Source organism: Hippocampus guttulatus, chromosome 3 (genome assembly GCF_054856545.1).
Source record: "Hippocampus guttulatus isolate MCC_2025c chromosome 3, RoL_Hgut_1.0, whole genome shotgun sequence".
NCBI classification, from domain to species: Eukaryota; Metazoa; Chordata; class Actinopteri; order Syngnathiformes; family Syngnathidae; genus Hippocampus; species Hippocampus guttulatus.
In genome coordinates, this window is record NC_141263.1 from 15741837 (window position 1) to 15762392 (window position 20556).

General features: G+C 41.4%; 1 protein-coding gene across 2 annotated transcripts in view; it reads left to right on the forward strand.

Annotated features, from left to right (window-relative positions):
- Positions 1-20556, forward strand: part of LOC147207644 (heterogeneous nuclear ribonucleoprotein C-like 1) — a 36040-nt gene that overhangs the window by 14135 nt on the left and 1349 nt on the right. Inside the window, exons 1-5 of one of the 2 annotated variants that reach the window (XM_086107847.1) lie at positions 13047-13220; positions 13369-13413; positions 17265-17437; positions 18539-18652; positions 20024-20172. In XM_086107847.1, coding sequence (XP_085963973.1) covers positions 13138-13220; positions 13369-13413; positions 17265-17437; positions 18539-18652; positions 20024-20172 — 564 coding nt within the window. In that variant the 5' untranslated portion in view covers positions 13047-13137. Of the gene's footprint in view, positions 1-13046; positions 13221-13368; positions 13414-17264; positions 17438-18538; positions 18653-20023; positions 20173-20556 lie in introns of those variants that run through there. The other variant, XM_086107846.1, reaches the window with a different exon arrangement.

The following is a 20556-nucleotide window of genomic DNA, read 5'->3' on the forward strand; positions in this document are numbered from 1 at the left end:
GGCAAGCGAAACCCGCTATTGCCAAGCTGGTACTGTTAAAGTATATTAAAGTCTATTCATTTTAGCTTAGAATCTGGGGTGTACATAAGCAGTGCACCGGTGCACATGACCACTGGAAATGGAATATTCCAGTGGTCCAGTTGAAGTCTTTCACCGCACTTTTGTACACTAAGAACAATGCAGCTCAGTTTGTACCGCTCAGCTGTGGCCAGGCCAGCCTCAGATTGAAGTCAAGTGAGCCGCCAACAATGATTCTTCCCTAGGGCCAACCGCAAAATAAAACCTAACTGAGGCATTGATATGAATGGACAGTATTACTTGTTTCTCTTTTATTTTGAAATTGAGCATTGTGGCACATTGCATAGGAGCCTTTAAACAACCGTTGTGACTGCTGGCTGCTCGCTAATGGTGACTGCTGGCTCCTCGCTAATGGCTTAAATCGCCATGAGACAGAAAAGAACTTTACAGTATCCACACACATTGATAGACCTTGCCTAGATGTGCTGTACGCTCATGGAGAAAAAAAAATGACAGCAAACAACAACCTCTGGTCCTCATTTGAGAACCATTCTAAATGTTTTATGTGCACCCATGTTTACAATGATACATTACTATCGTTATGGTTTCATATTTGCCTGTGTATAATAAAGCAAAACATGAAAGTCTCTGTCGCATTAATGCGTTAGTGCAGTCACAGAATGGATGCCTCTGAAATATCTACAATCTTCATTTTTTTGTATGGTGCCCTGGGCAAACAGCTTCTTCCATGACAAGTACGCTAGGTTGGTTCAGGGCCCTAAACTATAATGTACCAAGCAATTAAGAAAGACAAATACACTAACTTTCCACTTTGCCATACGTTTGTTGTTGTTGTTGTTGTGGTCTATTTGTTGTGGTAACATGCAACAGTTTGGCAGATAGTGACCAAATCCTTTAAAAAATTTTAAAAAAAGTGGCTTCAAGCTGTTTATTGCCATACCGAGTTAATTTTTACCATCAAACTAAACAATAACATATGGCCAATAGAATAACACACTTTTGTCATAGAAAGGTCTTAATCTTAACACTAACAAATCATGCAAACTGCCATAGACGGGCTAATGAATAGCATCGGAATCATGTTGTTAGAGCCCTTTAAGCAACGGATATTTAAAGACGTGGTGGCTCAACACATGTTGTCATGTAACAATATCACAGGTGTATATTTTTCAACCTCTGCGAGCATTTCCACTACTGCTGCAGCTTACTGAGTCGGTTGTGAAACTCTTCTTCCCTGTTTATGGAATATCTCCATCAACCTATTTTTAGTTTAGACAAGCTATAACATCAGTAAACTTGACCCAACTTACTCTGTTTATCCCGATCAGTTAGCACCGCTGTCCTGCATGCTTATCATTATCACTCCCTAAGGTTCGCTCTCTCTTCTAGTAAAGTCATCTCTATCCCAACTGATTAGCCCACACTGGAGGCAAAAAAAGACAAGTGGGAGAGGGCGAAGGGGGGAGGCATAAATAAAAGACTGCCGCACAGGCCCAAAAGATAGATGGAGTGCGGTGCAGAGGGCAAGTGTGAAACAATTGAAAGACGAGTAGATATGGAAGGAAAAATGCAGAGAGCAAAAGAAATAATGGTCAGGGAACGTGAGGGGTGAGGAAAGTAAAATCGCGGGGGAAGCAAGTGAGCAGTGCGCCGCGTGTCATCAGCCCCCCTGGCGGGAACAATCCATCTTAAATTGATCTTCCAGCTTGGCCCAGCAGGGCATTCCGAATCAATCTCAAATTGATCTCTGTGCCAGAGGTCGGGAAAACTAGCAGTGGAGCTTATCAGAAATATAGTGGTGCTGGGAGGATCTGACAGGGAAACTTATCACACTGCACAACAGGAAATGGGCTCTGAGCCCCTAGGGTAGCAAGCGGGTGAGCCTGCACCCTTACACACACATGCACACAGATTGGATGTCTCTGCATGCGCCCAACACAAAAGTACACATGCACCCCAGTGTTCGGTACGACAGAGAGGCTGCGCTGTGCGCACATTTGTCACCAGACTTCACTCACACATGTGCAGTCTTCATTCATCCCACACCTAGAGGCACTTTGAAAAGAAATTGAGAAGTTTACCAGCCTTCAAGCCAATTTGCTTTAAGATGATATCTGCGGCCTGGAGCCCTTAATGACTTTTAACACATTCAACTTGTCCTCACTATGTCTGTGTGAGGGGCATCAGAGAGGACAATCAATACTTTGCATTTAGATAGTGAGTCAGTTCTGAGGAGCGTAATGTTTTTTTCAGGCCCAATAAAATGTTAACCACATAGGCCAAAGTTCAAAAAGTGCTTTTATAATTATTATTTTTTTTAAAACAGCATCAAAACGAACACTTAAAAGATGAATCGGTGTTCAGAACTCAACACGTGCGCACGACATATTAGGCCTGCCTGAACTATCTGAATGAATTTGCTAATTAAATTGTGAAATTATGCTTCTTGGGCTCTTTGATAATATTTTGGATTCTACTTGCCACGATTAAAGTAAAAAGTGCCAGCATTTCTATTTACTGTGTATTTCTAAGGCTTTGTCAGTTGCTCCTGCTTAAAAATTTTGATTGCAGTTTGCAGCATGTGAATAGAAGATGACCGGGACAGGGTACGCAGAAAAAATAATTTATTTTCATTGTAGAATGCAGAAGCAAATCAATTATAGAAGTGGGTGTGTGAAAGTGAGGGAAGAGAAGGGAATGTTTGAGGGTGTTTAAGAGGCAGCAGGAGGCTTTTCTGTGGCCTAGAATGGCAAAAGCTCTGTCAGCACTCAGGGGTAATGGAGGTTAGCAAGGGGACTGAGTTTCAGGGTGTCTAGTAGGGCTGGGTGATATAGCCTCAAATTCATATCATGGGATACATCGAATCCCTTCACAATAACGGTACACTGTACCATATCATGTAATAAACATTAGTGTTAAAATGAGCATGGAAATATTTCTGAATGAATGTCCCTCGGCTATGCAAAATTGATTTTGAGAACATTAATTGCACAGATGTCAAAATTCAACATTACAACATCTTTTTAACTCATCGCAAACTTTTTTTAGACTGTTTTTTTTTTTTTTTTTTTTTTTGTAGAAATGTCATGTTCATGTCTGTAACTATTTCTCCTTACCTACCGTCCAATACGGAGTCCCTCAGGGTTTGAGTAGACTCAGTAACAAATGGAACAGGTACTTGGGGTACTTTATTTTTGAGCATGTGACAAAGGGGTTTAAAGTCGAATGTTCAAAGCAGCTTTTAATCACATTTTCTTAATCACGAGCTGTGCAGAAAGTGAATGGATGGATGGATGGATGCATGCAGAGTTCATGCACACACATGCGCGTGCACACACACAGCGCTGTTATATTTTATTCGAGAATGTTTTGCGGCAGTTGGCATGGAAGTTAACTTTATCTTGGTGCCACCATTCTGCTTTGCCCTTCATGCAGTTAAATTGAAACATATAGCTTTTAATTCTCCAATAATTTCATGACAATAGCCCATGAAAACGAATCAGCGAACTAAGCTAAAATGGCAGGAAAGATTAATTGCTCTAGGCAGTCGCCAGTAACCTTTTAACTTTGGGCTGCAAGTCGATTTTGACAGGACCTATCGCCCAGTGGTAGCAACATTACCTCTGCCGTTCAACCTCATTTTTTTTAGCATGACGGGTGGCGGCGGAGGCGTAGCTGTAAGCGCCATGGATGTCACTTGTCACCTTCCTGCTGTGTAATGCGGCTAATTAGCACTAAATATCCTGAAACCTCAAATTTTCCAATTACTGCTCCCTGTTTTTTGGAGGGGGCGGGGGGTAAATGACAGAGTGCTGCAGTGTCCTTCCCTCGCCTTATGTAGTGTAGTGCATCAAACATGCCAATGTTAACTCAGCCTTATTGTATGGCAAAAAACTGTACAGTATTTCTAGATCGGTTAATCCTCTATTACGATAGACCCCTTATTTACCTTAGAATCTTAATTTTGCATTCAGGACAATTTTGGGTCGGGCCACAGTGACCCTCAACCTCAAAAATGTTTTGGGGATGTATGGACAAAAAACCCACAGACATCAAAATCTTGAAGAAAGCCTTCACAGTAGAGTGGAAGCTGTTTTGCTTTCAAAGACAACATATTTTCTGGTTAGTCTTTCTGTGTGTGTCATGGTCGTTTGCTCCAATACTTCTGTCCATATAGTGACAAAATAGTTGTGCAAGGTGGACCAAATGTAGCAAGTATGTGTCATATACTGGCATTCCCAACCCTAAAGACGCCATAGTCATTTTTATAGCTTTGCAAGATGTGTCTCTGAGAGTTAAGATGTCATACCCTATGAATCCATTTTTATTTTGCAATCAAAGATGTATTATTTCCAAATATCAGCTGCTGAATAACCTTTCATTCAAACTCATCGAGGAAATTCACTCGATGAACCTTATCGTCAACCATGCAGGTTCAATGATTAAAATTACAGCTTCTACTTACAGTCGTGTCTAATCTTTTCCAGACATTTAGTATCCTCTGCTTTGTTATTATTAAACAGCATGATTCAACAAACGACACCGTCACATTCATGCTGCTTGGAGAAGTTCCCCCACTTTTCTTGTAATGAGCACTTCTGACAGGACTATGTCAAAAAGGCCTTGATTCACTTCTGTCATTTAGTCGCCCTTTAGTGATGTCCTTGCACTTGACTTTGTTCTGCACTTACACTAAGTATCTTTAATAACTCTGAAATGCTTAGGTCGACAGCCAACTACGACCTTTGAGACTTGTAAATTCGTTAACCAGCCCTCTACCAACATGCTCTGCATTTTAATTAAGCCGTTTCAAATAGCCTTCATAGCTCACTTGGCAGTCACAACAAGGTCTAACTATCAAACGTGCATAGCAATTACTGTATGTTGTTTTATCATCAGAATGGCTCATCATTACTATCCAAATTAACTTAAAAAGTCGCATGTCTTTTTTCAGATGGCCTTTTATATAAAGATACACACACAAGCACTCACACACACACATGCATACTACCAGATTAAGCTACAGTACTTAATGTAAAATGCCAGGCTTCCGTCCTAAATCTGACATACTTTTTGGATCTATTTAAAGTGGATAAAGAAGAAAAATCCCACCTGCAATGCAAATGTTCTTTCTCCTCATCATTCTGGCTTACCTCCTACCGGGTTCATTGCTTGGTCAATGTTATAACTGCAAACTCCTCAGATTAGCTTGCTTTATCATATACTTAAACAAGGAATTTGTGCGGCTCGCGTATGGACGTGAACAATTGGGGCGGAAGGCAGTCTTCAGGTGCCCACTTCAAAGCGGTAATCTGTGATCTTCATTTATTGATTTATCATTCGCATGTGGTGAATCATGATGTTCCACATAAACATCCTTTGCAGGTGTCAATCTTCTGCATGGGCTCTAGCCATGTAGATTGTGCGCTCCTGCGCTGAATTTAAAGGGAATGAGATGAGCCCCTACCATTGGCCGGGAATCATGTCGGCTGTGTTCAGGCAAAACCTGGTTCCAACAGCCCTTGTCTGCGAAAGCGCCAAAAGAAAGAAAATTCCACCCATGTACAGTTATATCGTGATAGACTTGCACTGTGCTTGAAAATGGGGCCCACGGCATCTACCCAGATCGTCTGTATGTGCACTCCCACGTGAAAGCAGTAGTAACTTGAGCCTGGACAGACATGTATCACTCTCCATGTCTTTTGTTATTGAATTGGCTTTGACCTGAGGCACTGTGATCTTTTTAATTCTTATCCTCACATTCTATTCCCATTTAAGCACAGGACAGACAAATAATCTGACTGGATGAAGTCACACTCAATATTTGCTTGCATGTGTCCTTTGCTATAGATACTGAAAGAGCAGTTTATTCAAAAGGATTGTTGTTTTGTAATCACTGTAAACACCTGTTACACAGTGAGATTTGAAAGAGGGATTATGTTAATTTTTTGTTTATACAATCCATAGCCATTAATTGTCTCCTCTCTCATTGCCATTTGTTCTCCTCCATTTTGCAACATCACCTTGTTTCCTGTCAACTGAAATAGTAAGTAGCTCAAGGACTTTCCCAACTTGGTGCCTGAAAGCTATAAATTAAGATGTAATGGCACAACCATCTGCCCCTATTTCGGAAACTAAAATAAATTGTTCTCTGTGCCAAGGATTTGAGAGCCCAGGACTTTGCTAAAAAGACAGGCACAGTCTTGTTTTCCAGGACAGACATTCTCTGGCCGATAGGCCAGTGGTGCATGAATCATACGAGGCTGTGCTACGCCTCGGCCCTGCCATACTGATCTTAGAGACTAAGCGCATCAGTTGGGAATGTCCACACCCCGACAGCTGCGGGAGAATCTGACTCACCCAGCTCATTGTGCCCATCATCCACATGTTCTCCAAAAGCCATTGTCCATAAATCAGCAGTTTGGTATCTCATTTGAGTGTGTCAAGTTGAGATGTTTGTGTTGTACCACTTTTTGGCACCCGACATCACAGGACCTAACACCTCCTGATCCGAGGCACCAGGACGCTGCATCGACACATATCTATTTATCTATCTCCACACATAGACAAATATGTTGGAGGTCCTGTTTAGCCAATAGGATGCCAGGAAGATGCTAGGTAGTAGCCAATGGCAGAGCAACTATAAGTATGTTGCGTTCAGGAAACTTGGAGCTGCGAGTAGCAGCCCATACTGTATATTTACCTTTCGTATCTTGAAATTTCTTTCGTAAGAGGCAATATTTTCCTGTTGAGGCGTTTCATAACTTGAAAATTTTGCATGTAGAGACGTTCGTAAGTAGGGGTACCACTGTAACTCACAACTTGCTCAATAAGCAAATCCCAAGTAACTTGGGACTTGCTTTAGACTTACTTACACATATACTGGTATCCCAACCTCTGCTGAATAGTGCCCGTTTTGGACCGGAGATAGCCGATAGCCTTGACAAGCTGTGTAGTCAAATGCAAAGATGGGCATTAGTTTCACCCAAACTTTCAAATACTAGAAGCGTTTTGCGCAAGAAATCTTATAAAAAAAACTTTAAAAATAAATGAATAAATAAAAAGAAAAAAAGTCTTGAGTTTTTTAATTTATTTTTTTGGGGCAGACATTGGAATTGTACATTGTAAATACATTTCCTTGGTATAGTTATGCTGCGGTCATAAATGCATTTTTTTCTGCATCATTCTGTTGCTGCAGAGAAACAATACATAGAGGGCAGACGTACAGTCGCCGTAATGTGTCGATTGATTGACAGGAAATAGTCACTCTTGTGCAACAACAAATTTGGAAACAGCTGTTTGTCTTCTTCCTGTATTAAGCAGCCATTGGAAAGTGTGAATTGGGGATTCCAAACGTCCCCCGCTGTTGACCTTTATTTTCAATTATGTTCCTATAGTTTAATTCATAGGTGGCATATACTGAGCTATAAACTTCTTGAAAATGAGGCAAAGTAACGCACTCATCCTTTCTCACTCTGTCCACTCTACTGTTATCCACCGGCCAAATGAGTGAGGCTTTACCAATCCGTGAATGCACCCATTGGCATCAAGGAGACAAGTCAGATCCTGTGGTGTGAGGTGGGCAAAGAGAGAAGCAATCATTCTTTCTCGGGACACTTTTTCTCGAGTCTCCTGCTCTCTGATGTACGTATCTCATGTTGTCTGATGCTTTCTGTCTGTTGCGCCATCTCTCCTCACTCTCACTCTCAGTGCCTTTTTGATGCATCGACAATCCATCTACAGCTCCTCGGCTTCTTTTTTACGATAACGTGGCCAGCCGTGAAACCTAATGTGCTGTCAGACATTCAATGCAACATAAACTAAAGACAGGAAAAATGATTGCAATCGGAAGCACAGTCCTTATCTCAAGATGAATGAATTGCTTTCAGCCAATAATCCAACCTGGAGCCTCTCTCATTGGCTCGAGTAGCCTTTCGGTGATAAATCAGCCCATGCGCTGCGTACTGTACATTCACACGATGCGGTCCGGTGAGCCAAGCGATAATGGACACCTACGAGTAGATTACATGGTGCTGTATTACAGTATTGATATTCTACTGCCATGGACATGTCATTGATTAGAAAAGTGTGCAAGTGAAAGTAGGCCCTTGAGAAATAATAAAGATGCAACCTTGAGAAATAATGAATCTCTGAATAATATGTCTAGGACAAGACAAAAATGAGAAGTTGTACAGCAATATCTTGACTATCACTTGATCTATATGAGGTGTCAGAAAAGACAAAAAGAACACTGGTAAGTTTAAAAAGAAAGTAGATAAGCTCTGAGTCTCAGCTCAGCTATTCTCAATAGTAGTATCAAGTGCCGCAACCTTTACAATACCTCAAATCAATAACAATTTACTATCATGCATTTTTGAAAGGCGTATTTCTTTCTTGGTTTTAATTGGCAGTTCGCAACTGCCAAGTGTCACAACACGCAACCATTGATATAAAATCCAGAAATCCGAAATCAGAGTGGATCCCACAAACGTAGACCAAGATAGATCAATTGACACAAAGCAAAACCGACAAATTACAAACAACCACGCTTCTAACAATGAACCAGGAGAAAATGCAATAAACATGGGTTTTCTCTGGGTATTCCGGTTTCCTCTCACATTCCAAAAACAAGCATCGCAGATTAATAGAACACTCCAAATTGTCCCTTAATGTGATTGTGAATGCGAATGGTTGTTTGTCTATGTGTGCCCTGCGATTGACTGGATGGATGGATGGCTGATTTTCATGCATTCAATTGAAGTACATTGGTAAAATATTTTCTAAATTTTGTGAATATAGAGAACAGTATGCATTAATCGCCTTATGTTAAACAATTTCATTTTCCAATTGGTAAATTGGAAAATGAAATTGAAAAGCTGCCACAATAAAATGTGGATACAACTGTGTTGGTGTGCTTGGTATTGTGGGTGACTTAGTAGTCTTGAATGAAAATGTTCTGCAATGAGTAGAAAACACACCAATTGTCGAGTTTGAGAACATGAGCGAATGTTTACAATATTGTGCCCTCACCATATATTTGAATATATGGCAAAGTGTAGCATTTCATGAGAAAATCATGCTATTTGAGCGCAGCATGTCTACCGTGGTTGTTGGATGGTGTTGTGGCAGACTTGCAATTTCAGGGGAGCATCACGCCTGGGTTTTGCTATTCAGTTGGCACAAGTACGGCCATTATCTTGAAAAACACTCTCCTTTGAACATCATCGTGAGTGTGTGTGAGTGCGTACGTCTGTGCGATTGTAGTTGTCGTGATTCTAAAATCGACACCGGCGTAAATTGGACCCTCTGAAGTCAAACGCTAAACAATTCAGAGTTACATCAAAATGTTTAGGAAAACACCTCTCAAGTCGCACAAAAACACAGTCATGCTCTCGTGTCAGTTGATTGAACTCAAAGCTCTGCCCTGCTCAGTACAAAAGCGTTTAAGTCGACATAAGGCCATTTGGTCTCTCCCTCCCTCTCGGTGTTACAGTAATTGCATGTCATCAGATGGTGAGAACACATTTCACAGTTTTTGACTAATCTTTTGAGACGCACGGAATATTGTATCGTGACAATGTAAGCACCAAATCTACCAAAAGAAACGGTACATTCTCTTCTTTTACCATGGAAAAAACCCCCGTTTCTGACGCTTTCTTGTTTTTTAGGACGTAATCAGAGATAGAACATGGGTTGGTTTCAACTGGATGTTACACCAATCTGATCAAGTGGATCAAAACTATGAAACAACAAAAACAAGACTGAAAAGGGTTTTAAATGCTAAAATGATGACGATGATGATGATGATTATTATTACAGATATGCTATTAAGAAACGCCCTTTGAGTGACACTGACTCACCGCCTGACTTGAGTTGTGCATCATTGGCTTTTTTTACAAGGCGCTCCTCATTCACTGCATCATTCTCACCAGTGCGACACACTTGCTACTACTGTGCCACAAACTCTGCTTATATCATACAGTAAACATACATACTCCGTTCAAGTGAGAAGTGACTAAACTAGTCCGACTTTCAATGTGTTGTGCTTTCTCGCCCTCGTAATCAATGTGACAAGCTGATGTTCGCCTCCTAATCTGTATCTTCTACTCACAAGCTGGACTGAATCCAAAACCATGCAAGGCCGCCAATTCCAGGTATCTTTTAGTGTTACGGTGGTTTCACAGAAAAGCCAAGCACAAGACGACGTTCTGTGCCTACCCTTTGAAAAACATACTTGATAAATACAATGTTGGTGGCAGTAACCACGGTTGGATTCCAGTGGATGAACATAAACGTCCACGGCACTGAACGAGTTATTCAGTGAAATCTGAACAAATTGTGGTTTCGTTATATAAACTTGAGAAAATGAATACATTTTGACGCGTTTTATGTTACATATACATGCTGTACTATCTAACCAAAGGAGACCATACATTTTGCCACGAGTATACGTTTATTCTACCATTGTTGGATAGCATGGTTCAGCTGTGACTGCTGATTTTAGGCTTTTGGTATAATGATGCACACACACACACACACACACACGCATACAGGCAGGTACACATAGACACATTGAGGCAGATGATTTATAGCCAGCCATGTCTAATGGATTGCTTTGGCACTTGAGAAATAATGAAAAGAAATTAATTAGCCTTTAGTGACCCTGTGTCCATCTGTCTCCCTCACACTTTCCCTCTTTCCTTCTCTCTCTCTCTCTCTCTCTCTCCCTCTCTGCCTCTCGCTCTCTCTCTCTCCCCCCTCTCTCTCTTTCGCTCTCTCCCTTTACCCATCTTTCTCAGACACACACACACACACACACACAAACATAAACACACATGCTCCCATGACCCGGTCACTCAAGTGTTCACTTCTGAGGTAATTATACTCCAAATAGGCTAACTGCTGTGAATTTGTCTTCATTGAATTCCACTGGAAAATACTTGTTAGTTGTCATGTCGTTATTCTAACCCATTGACCTGTTGACCTCAGATGAGTAATGAATCTCCAAATATTTCTTCTTTAATGCACGGCTAATGATGTTATTGACAAAGCTTAATCATTTGTGTTGTCATTCGAATGATATAGAACAGATCATTTGCTTTTATTGAGGGAGACATTGTTGAGCACTAATTCATATCACATTGTTAAGCAATGCTGATACTGATCGAAACGAAATGGAAAACAGATTTGTTCATATTGTATTATACAATGTACTGTAAGGAAGTTATAAACTTTTTGATCACATCAAAAATATTTATGCAAGACAGCAGTATGGTGACAGCCAACTACAAAGCAGTTTAGAATCCAACAAACGGATTTAACAGCCAGTAAACAGAGTAGTTTATTGCTGATGATCTCTCTCTTCTCAAGTCACTACGTATCATCAGTTGATACTGATTGCTGCATCATTGCTGATGATGCAGTATGTAAGTAAGTAAGATACCTCACTTGCATTAGCTTCCACACGTGTGCACATAAAATAAGAGCTTAACAACTTTCACATTTTTTTTGTGCTCAACATTTTTTTTACATTTAGCATTGATTTCACGGTCGATGTGACGACCGTTCAAAAACTATGGGTGAGCCGGATTTAGCCCTCAGGCCTTGCATTACCTAACTCTGTCCTAGTACTGTCCAGTACGCTTACTTGAGAAGAAATTTTGGCGCCTCTACCCACCACTGATTTTTTGTTTTTGTTATTGTTGTACTTTTACAGTATCTACTTGGAGGAATCGAACACAACTTCTTCTCTGTTCTAATGAGGGCCATTCTAGTTGGAACCGAATCTGTGACTTCCATCTCAGACAGCATGCTCTCAAACAGCATGTCACAGTGTTTATGTTGGCATGTGCAAAGCTTCACCACAAGCTCTCATGATGAATTATTTTGTGGCTGTCCGTCTCCTGAGCGTAGGAAGCCATCTGGTGCGAGACAGACAAGTGCCACTGTGGGTAGAGAACATAATTAAAGTCCAATCCAAAAGCACACAAGCTCAACAAGATGTTTCCAACATAAAAGCGCAAGTGTAATTGTGATGACATGCCCTTCTTATTCCAGCATTAAAAAAAATGACATCTTGGTTGTCCTCCACTGAGAGTCTGCCTCCCTGAGTACCCATGAGCAGGTGGCACGGCTCGAGAGTGCGTTACTTTCCCAAAATATCTTGAAGCAACCTGGAAAAATAACACAAGCTGGAGCTTCTCCCAGTTTTGCAACTGTGTGTGAGAGAGATACACAGTGGATGGATCAGCTGTTCATCAGGATGGAACCATACACACAAACATCCACTCATACTGAGAAGTACTTTCTTTACACTGATAGATTTTTTTTTCATTCTCGTAGCACATATATCTGTACATATCGGACAGATTTACTTTTTTTCTCCTGGTTATTTCAGCGCTGAAATCAATCATGTCATTCTCCTTTGTCAACGTGCCGTTCCTGTTTTGTTCACTTCCAGGTTCGTGCCACCTTGAAACCAATTCCTATTCCTAAACGTTCAGCCTTTGTGCCCCAATGTGCCACAAAGTATAGTGAGTATATGAAAAGGTGCATGTCTTAAATAGAAGTAACCAGAAACTCAAAGAGGTTGTTCCATTTTTGTTTGTGTGTTAATGCAGCTTGGATGATGTCCAGTCAACTTTGCGGAGATGTTTTTCATGGGGCAAGGAAGATCCCATTAAATGTTGATTGTGTGTAGGACCTTTTGAAGGTTTTGCAAGCTGTAGAATTCCTGAAATTGTCATTAATATCTGGGTGAATAATGAATCTTAACCTTTTATATCAGAGGCATCGAACTCTTTTTTTAAAAATATATATAACTTTTAATATACCGGTAACTGTAAAAAGGTTACTGACCAAATGTAGGGATATAAAGAACAGGAGGCAGGTATCCCTGAACATGTACAATTTTGATTTGATTCAATTTGTGATTGTGCGGCTTTAATCCTAAAAATGCATTGGCGAGGGACTGAGGAATTGAGTAATGGAGATGATAAAGGTCGGTCCGAATTAGAATAAAGCACCCTGGTTTAATGAAAGGGCAATGAGAGTCACCGGGGTAGCGGCATAAGGGATTACTAGCAGCAATGTGCAGGAATGCTGAAGTCTGACACGCCGCAGTGTAATCTCACTCTCAGGCTTTTCTCTCTGTCTCGTCACTTCTCTCATCACACATGGAGGTGATACGCTCGCTCGGCATATACATACATACATTTTATTTTTTAACGTGGATACTGCAGCAGAACAAATCCACTGCCGATCCACCGAGAGATGACAAATACTTTACTAACGCGTCCTTCCCCTCTCCTCTTTGTCTCCATCTTGCAGGAACGAGCTTGACCTGGATGACAGCTACGAGGACTACTATGACAGGTACTGGCAGGAAGCAGGACACACGTCTGACTCAAACTGTGTGTGTGTGTGTGTGTGTGTGTGTGTGTGTGTGTGTGTGTGTGTGTGTGTGTGTGTGTGTGTGTGTGTGTGTGTGTGTGTGTGTGTGCGTGCGTGCGTGTTCAGAGTCTTCCATCCATCCATCCATTTTCCGAACCGCTTGATCCTCACTAGGGTCGCGGGGGGTGCTGGAGCCTATCCCAGCCATCTCCGGGCAGTAGGCGGGGGACACCCTGAATCAGTTGCCAGCCAATCGCAGGGCACACAGAGACGAACAACCATCCACGCCCACACTCACACCTAGGGAGAATTTAGAGCGTCCAATCAGCCTGACATGCATGTTTTTGGAATGTGGGAGGAAACCGGAGCACCCGGAGAAAACCCACGCAGGCCCGGGGAGAACATGCAAACTCCACACAGGGAGGCCGGAGCTGGAATCGAACCCGGTACCTCTGCACTGTGAAGCCGACGTGCTAACCACTGGACTACCGGGCCGCCCTGTTCAGAGTCTTCATCGCTGATTTGTTTTGCTACGTCCGTTAATGAATGCCCAACGAGTTGTCAGACAACTTGAGCTGTACATGTAGTAAGTGGACAAAATCATTTGTCTTGTAGCATAACTGCCTAAGCCGTTTTTGGGGGAAAAAAAACCACGACAAAGTCAACAAACAGGAAGCGTTCTTTGCCATGAGTTGCATGACTAAGAATATGCACAGACGTAAAGAAAAGATTAGCAAGCACATTGGTCGCTTTGATTTATTAATATAGTGACTTAAAGACGACTTGGGCAATTATGCTTTTAGGCTGTGAAAAAATAGTAATAATAATTTACATTTTTATAATTGATTTGAACTCTGACGTGAAAGTAATCCTTATTTATTTTATTATTATTGTAGTATTTTTGTTGTTTCCTCTTTTGAGTTATTTGACTGCCTACGATGTATCGGAACGAGATGTGTTTCCATACATATATCAAATGACGTGGTATTTTTTTCGAAGAACAAAAGCAACACATGTAGTCAATGTTAAATCAATAAACTAAAAAGACACTATGTGTGTTCATCCAAATCAAATTTGATTTCAACAAAATGCTGTGTGTATACAGTACATGGTCAGAATCTATAATCCCAAAGTACGCTATATTACATCTGGATCTGGTCTAGACTGTACATTTGGCTGGAGTTAAAATTTCAGATCCATCATTCATCCATTTTCTGCATCTTATCCCAATCATGGTGGCGAGTGAGTGGTGGGCTCGGGCACATCCTGGATTGGTTGCCAATCGCACTTGTGGAAAATTTCAAGTCTTCGATTCACCTAACATTCAACGTTTTTGAAGTCATACTTTGATGAAAGCTACAGCCACAATAATCAAGATATTGATAACTAAAAACCTCTCTAGGTATCAATCGATGTATGCAAATGTACATAATGTGGCAAGTCAGATTATTGTCTGATTCATCGCAAAACATAAAGTCTGTCTTCTTGGTCGATTGCTTATTGCCCATTGGTAGTGCTTTTTAAATGTATTCCATATTAGCACCCACTGCTTTGCTGTGTAGCATTTAGGTTGACAGACTGCTGCTCGGAATGACTTTGCATTATTGGTCCAAGACTGAAATTGCTCCGGGACCTTCACATATCCCCCAGGCTTACCCTCACAAATACACGCAATGATGTTTTGTTGCTTTGTGTATTAACTGTCATGCTTTCCTTGATGCTGTTTTCCTTGCTCTGCATTTTCCCGCCTTTGCTCAGGAGGGCAACACTTGCCACTGATTTTCAATTTGCTTTAACACAGTGCATGATTACCCCATGCTGCTGGCTAGCATAAGTGACAGCCGAATGTGTGTGTGTGTGTGTATGTGTGTGTGTGTGTATGTTTGTGGATCTACTGTGTATGCACATTTTTACATGCAAGCTTTGCAGGAACTGCATGCGTTTGCATTTGTGCAGTCGCATTTCCTATTATCGGTGGGTAGGACTGACTGACGAAACTGTTATTGTCCAGTCTCACCTTGCGCAAAAATGAAGGAAAAGTTCAGAGCCAAAGATAACTGCTCGAGTTGACAAAGCTGCTTTCGATGGGGGTCTAATCCATGGGGACAAACATGCTCACACACACACACACACACACACACACACACACACACACACACACACAACACTTTCCTCTAATCCTTTGTCATCTCCTGAGCTTCCATTTTCTAGGATGACACTTCAGAGCCAGTGTAACAACACATTGTCTGTGTGCCCCTGCAAACTGCTCTGAGGGACTTTAACTCCCATGAGCCATTTGGTCCCTATGTCTCCCCACGCGGACAATACTCAAAGCCTCTAATCTCGCGCATTTTTGGCAGCCTAATACACTTCATCCTGATGTGACACAGTGAAGCGTGTCTGCGTGTGCGGGTGTGTGTGAGTGTGTGTGTGTATATGTGTGTGCACGCGGGCGCCGCTGATGAGCACGGTTTGTCTGAGCTCTCGGCTCAGTAGAGAGGCTTCAGAGGACATCAGAGTGAAAAAGCAAAGAAAACACTTCTCAGAGCTGTGACTGACTGACTGGCTAACAGCTCAATCAGTAAACCTGCATTAAGTGCTCGCTGCCGACAGCTTGCCTCTGTCTTGTTGATGACTTTGCTCAAACTATTTCCAAACGGGGTCGCTGATGATGCAGTGGTACACTTGCCTGAATTGTGTGCGGGCAGCGTGGGATTGGTTCCCACTCGGTGAGGGTGTAGTATATTTCCACATTCCACAAGCGGACTGAAAAAAATACAAGTGTGCATGATATAAAGAGGTGCTTTTTTTGTATTTTCACGCTCGAGACTTTAAACAGTGCTGTCCTTTCCTTTGTTCGAAAGGAGGCACCTTTTCATCTCTCCTTGACCCAATGAAGCTTAGATTTGACTCGACAAAGAGGGTCCATGTCACAGGAACATTCAACTGGTCTCAGCATCATAAGTAGGAAACGCACATGGCACCATTCAAGCGAAAGTCAGAGTCAAGTTTTTTTTTCAATCGTTTGTTAGATTTTTGCATCTTTGTTGTCATTGGATGGCTTTGATCATGTGACTTTGGTTAATACAAGAAGTGGTGAAATCAGTTTTGAGTACAACTTGAGTACAGCGTTTTTGTTGTTGTTGGTTTTTAATGGCAACTCGACACACAGTTGCATTCGTGTAACCGGCAGGAAATTGGCCTGAGAGGGTGTCAGTGGCACCCCTTGCCTGGTGGTGAGCTATTGATTGACCATGGCAGGACCAATTACATTCTGTGGAAGATAGAGACATGGAGCTCTCCACAAGGATGGACCAATTCCAGAGCAAGAATAATTAAACAGATGAAAAGTGACAGAAAACTGCATATGAAGCATATTAAGGCACATATTTATAAATGTTTCCTTTTTTTTTTCATTTTATTTTAATTGCATGTCTGACATTTTCAGGACTTGCATAACAGAATTTGGTAATCATTTTTCTGGTTCTCTTCATTTTGCCCTATTTTCAAATCATACGTTTAATCACCACAACTCATGACAAATGTCATTTCACTTTTCTTGCACTCAATATTTTTCATCTCACCTCAAAACCACTCAATTCCCAAAGCAGTGATAAACCCAGTATGCTTTGTTAGGACGGTTGTTCCTTTACCGTTTTTTTTTTTTTTTACCCTACAATTAATGTGTTATTTTGGCTTCAAAGTTTGTTTAACGTGGAGTTTGAAAATGTTTGTTTCTTAAGAGCTAAGAATGTCAGCATTGTGTGTGCGTTATTATCTGCTCTTATACATGAATTGAGGTTTCTTTGATTTTATGTCTGTTTGCATTCTAGGGTGTATGACTACCAGCGTGTCCCCGCCTCCCTGTCTCCCCTGCCTTCAATGGGACCAAGTCTGCCCAAACGATCCCGCTCTTCTTCCTATTCCTCCAAGCACAGACGCAGTCGAGACAGAACCCATTCCAAAAGCTCCAGAGCCCACTCCACGAGTTCCACCACAGCCAAGTGTGAGTAGCATGGATGTAATCCAGATCACGTTGGACAACATACGGAGAGGAATTTGCAGGTATCTCATATTTTGGACAGATGTGAGGCCGTGGGCACTTGACAACTCGGCTTTGCAGCTTTTTGGAAGCATATTATTCCCTTGCCCTGTGTGGCTCACCCGTTGTGATTGGAGCCCGGGCTGCAAAATTGCTGCCTGAAAAGATGTTTTTCTGTCTCCCCTCGCAGTCACACTGATCCCACATGGATGCTTTGAAAAGTGATCAAGCTTTACCCGCACCGACAGGTGTTTTCATCTGCTGTGCTAGTAGCAGGCTGTCCGCTGCGTGGTTTGTCAAGAACCAGATCCTGCACTACTTGTTGCAGCAGCGTGACGGTCATAAAGCTTTTCAAACTCATGCTGAACTGCGGTCAGGGACAGAAACGTTTCTTGCCGGGTGGGACTTTTTCAAAGCTCCTGCAGTGTCAATTGACAAGCCATGGATAAGGGAAGAATATGCTTTAAAAAACTGCAAAGCCTAAACTGTCAAATGATGATGGCCACACATTTCTCCAAATGAAACTTGAAAGGAAATACAAAAAAAAAAGATGTGTATAGTGACTTTTGGGACAGCGGTATACATTATATACAGTACATCCCGTGCACATTTACACAATTGTCTAAAATACATTTTAGACTCGCAAGGTCGCTCTCCAAAAGAAATATTGTAGATTTCCAATTAAAAACTCAGTTTTCCTGTTATTTTTAATTTATATTTATCCACATATTTTTCTTTCGTCACGGAAATCACTTGGTCATGAGAACCACCACAAGTTTTGTTTGACGCATGAGTTCAGCAACGGCATGTTCGCGGAATGATTTTCGTGTTGCATGATTAAATCTGAACTTTACAGCCCACTTGGAAATATGAACATCGTCTGCCAATGCCATGTAAGAATGTCCTAGCACCTATAAATAGAAGGGTGACCCACCAAGTCTAACCATTATCTGCTTTTTAAAATATGTTGTAGAATCAATCGTAATCAATTAACCTGTAAAGAATGAAGTGTGCCAGTGATTCTACTGTTTTGCGGTTTACATCTTGGTTCTTCTGTCCCTGCAGTGGACATGGAGGAGTTGCAAGTGATTAAAAAGGAGCTGACTCTGATAAAGACACAGATCGATGGGCTGCTTGACAGTCTTGACAGCATGGATACACACACAGGTGAACATAAAGGTGAGGCTTTCATTCCGAAAAGCCTGTGTTGGCAAATAAGTGCAGGGGAGGTCAAACGATACATCATCTATTTTCACGTCCCAAACATTTTAAGGCTGACTCCAGTGAAATGCAAGATTTCAGATTTCTGCTCAATTTGTTGCATGAGTCACACGGCTGATCAAAATCATTCAGGAGTCGTTGCTTCTGCACGATTGGGAGACTGGGGTGGTGTTTACCTGACAAACCCATTATTTTTTCCACCAGTCAGGAATTTTGAAATGTTGAACAAGGTCGATATCAACCGCAGTGGGAGATGGGGACTTATGGCAGTTTAATAACATGCTGAGCAAACTGTGCTTGGAAGCACTGTGACAGATGATGCCTTAAACTTGAACAATGCAAAATTGGAACACCACAACACTACACACACACACACACACACACACACACGAGAGCTGTTGCTGCCCTCGTGTGGACATCTGAAGACATTATAGCCACGTCGGGACACGAATATGCTTCTGAAGAAATTGGCTCATTGGGCTCATTTAAAAAAAAAAAAAAAAACATCCATCCATCCAATCCGCTATCTGATCCACGATGATTCTCAGCCATCCACAAATGCTGAATCAAGGCAACTAAACTCATCTTGTGTTTTGATTTTATTTTTATTTTTTTAATAAAAACGTTCAAAAGGAATTGGAGAATTACCCTATTACACGTAAACGGTTTCTTCTTTTGTTTATTTATTCAACTTGTTTTATCTTTTATCTGTTTTCTTGTTTTCCAAAAACGCTCAAAAAGGATCGGGCAATTACACTCTTAGGCTGACAATTGACACCAACATGTCTGCCAATGTTACGACAACTTTCAGACAAAAATGCTACCCCTAGTCTTCCATCTTTTTAAAATGTATTAATAATAATGGATAAACTATTTGTGAGTTATTGATAAACATGTATTTATGAAACGGAACAATTATAACACTTAGTGTGGGCTCACTATTTGGCAAGTTCAAACTACCTATTTTACCATTTTTCTTTTTTCTTGATCAGGCAATGTTTATGTGAAAATATTAGACTCGACAAGAGTTTGTATTTACCATGTAGCCTACGTATACCCACTGATTTGGCTCTTCACTTGACATTAACCTTCAACGTTGTTATAGTTATTTGAAAGTCACATCTCACATGTTTGTTGTGGCGCCTGCACACAACAATGTACATTTATCTACAATCTGTCACTCAGCCCATTTCTTGATGGAGCAACATACAAACAATACTGTACATTATTCAGCATTTCACACCGCCATACAAAAAACCCCCAAAACAGACTATGGCTTCCTTTCCAGCCGTAGTTTCACGTTTGAAAGTTTTCCCTGTTCCTTGGCAGGCTCCTCTTTGAGGGAGGACAGTCCATCTTGCTCGCTGTACGCCAGCAGTCCAGAGCACTCCCTTTCTTCCCTCTCCCCACCCAGCTCCCGCCATCAAATCCACAGGGAGACCATAGTACCGGGAGGGCCCAATGAAAACCACCATATGGTAAATGAAAACAAATCCGATGAGACATCATAATTCTAATGTCCTTATGTTTTTTGTTTGGTGACAGGATTCCATGTCCTCATGGGACAATTTGTAAGATAGAAAACAAAATAACTAAATCCGGTTTTGTGGCTTTCTTTTGGGTATACACTTACGGTAAATCCATTGAGTTATATTGAGCTGGTTACTGCGTTTCGAATATTTCGATAACTTGAGGTCTATTAAGGTCATCACTGACGGTGTTACAGCATGGATTTAATTCCCACTTTGTGTGAATGTGAAATGTTGTCTGTCTCTACAATACGTGCCGTGATTTAGTGAGCAATCCACCTTTTGCTCAAGTCCAGCTCTCCACAAGCCCAAACAGAAGAAGCAGCATAGAAA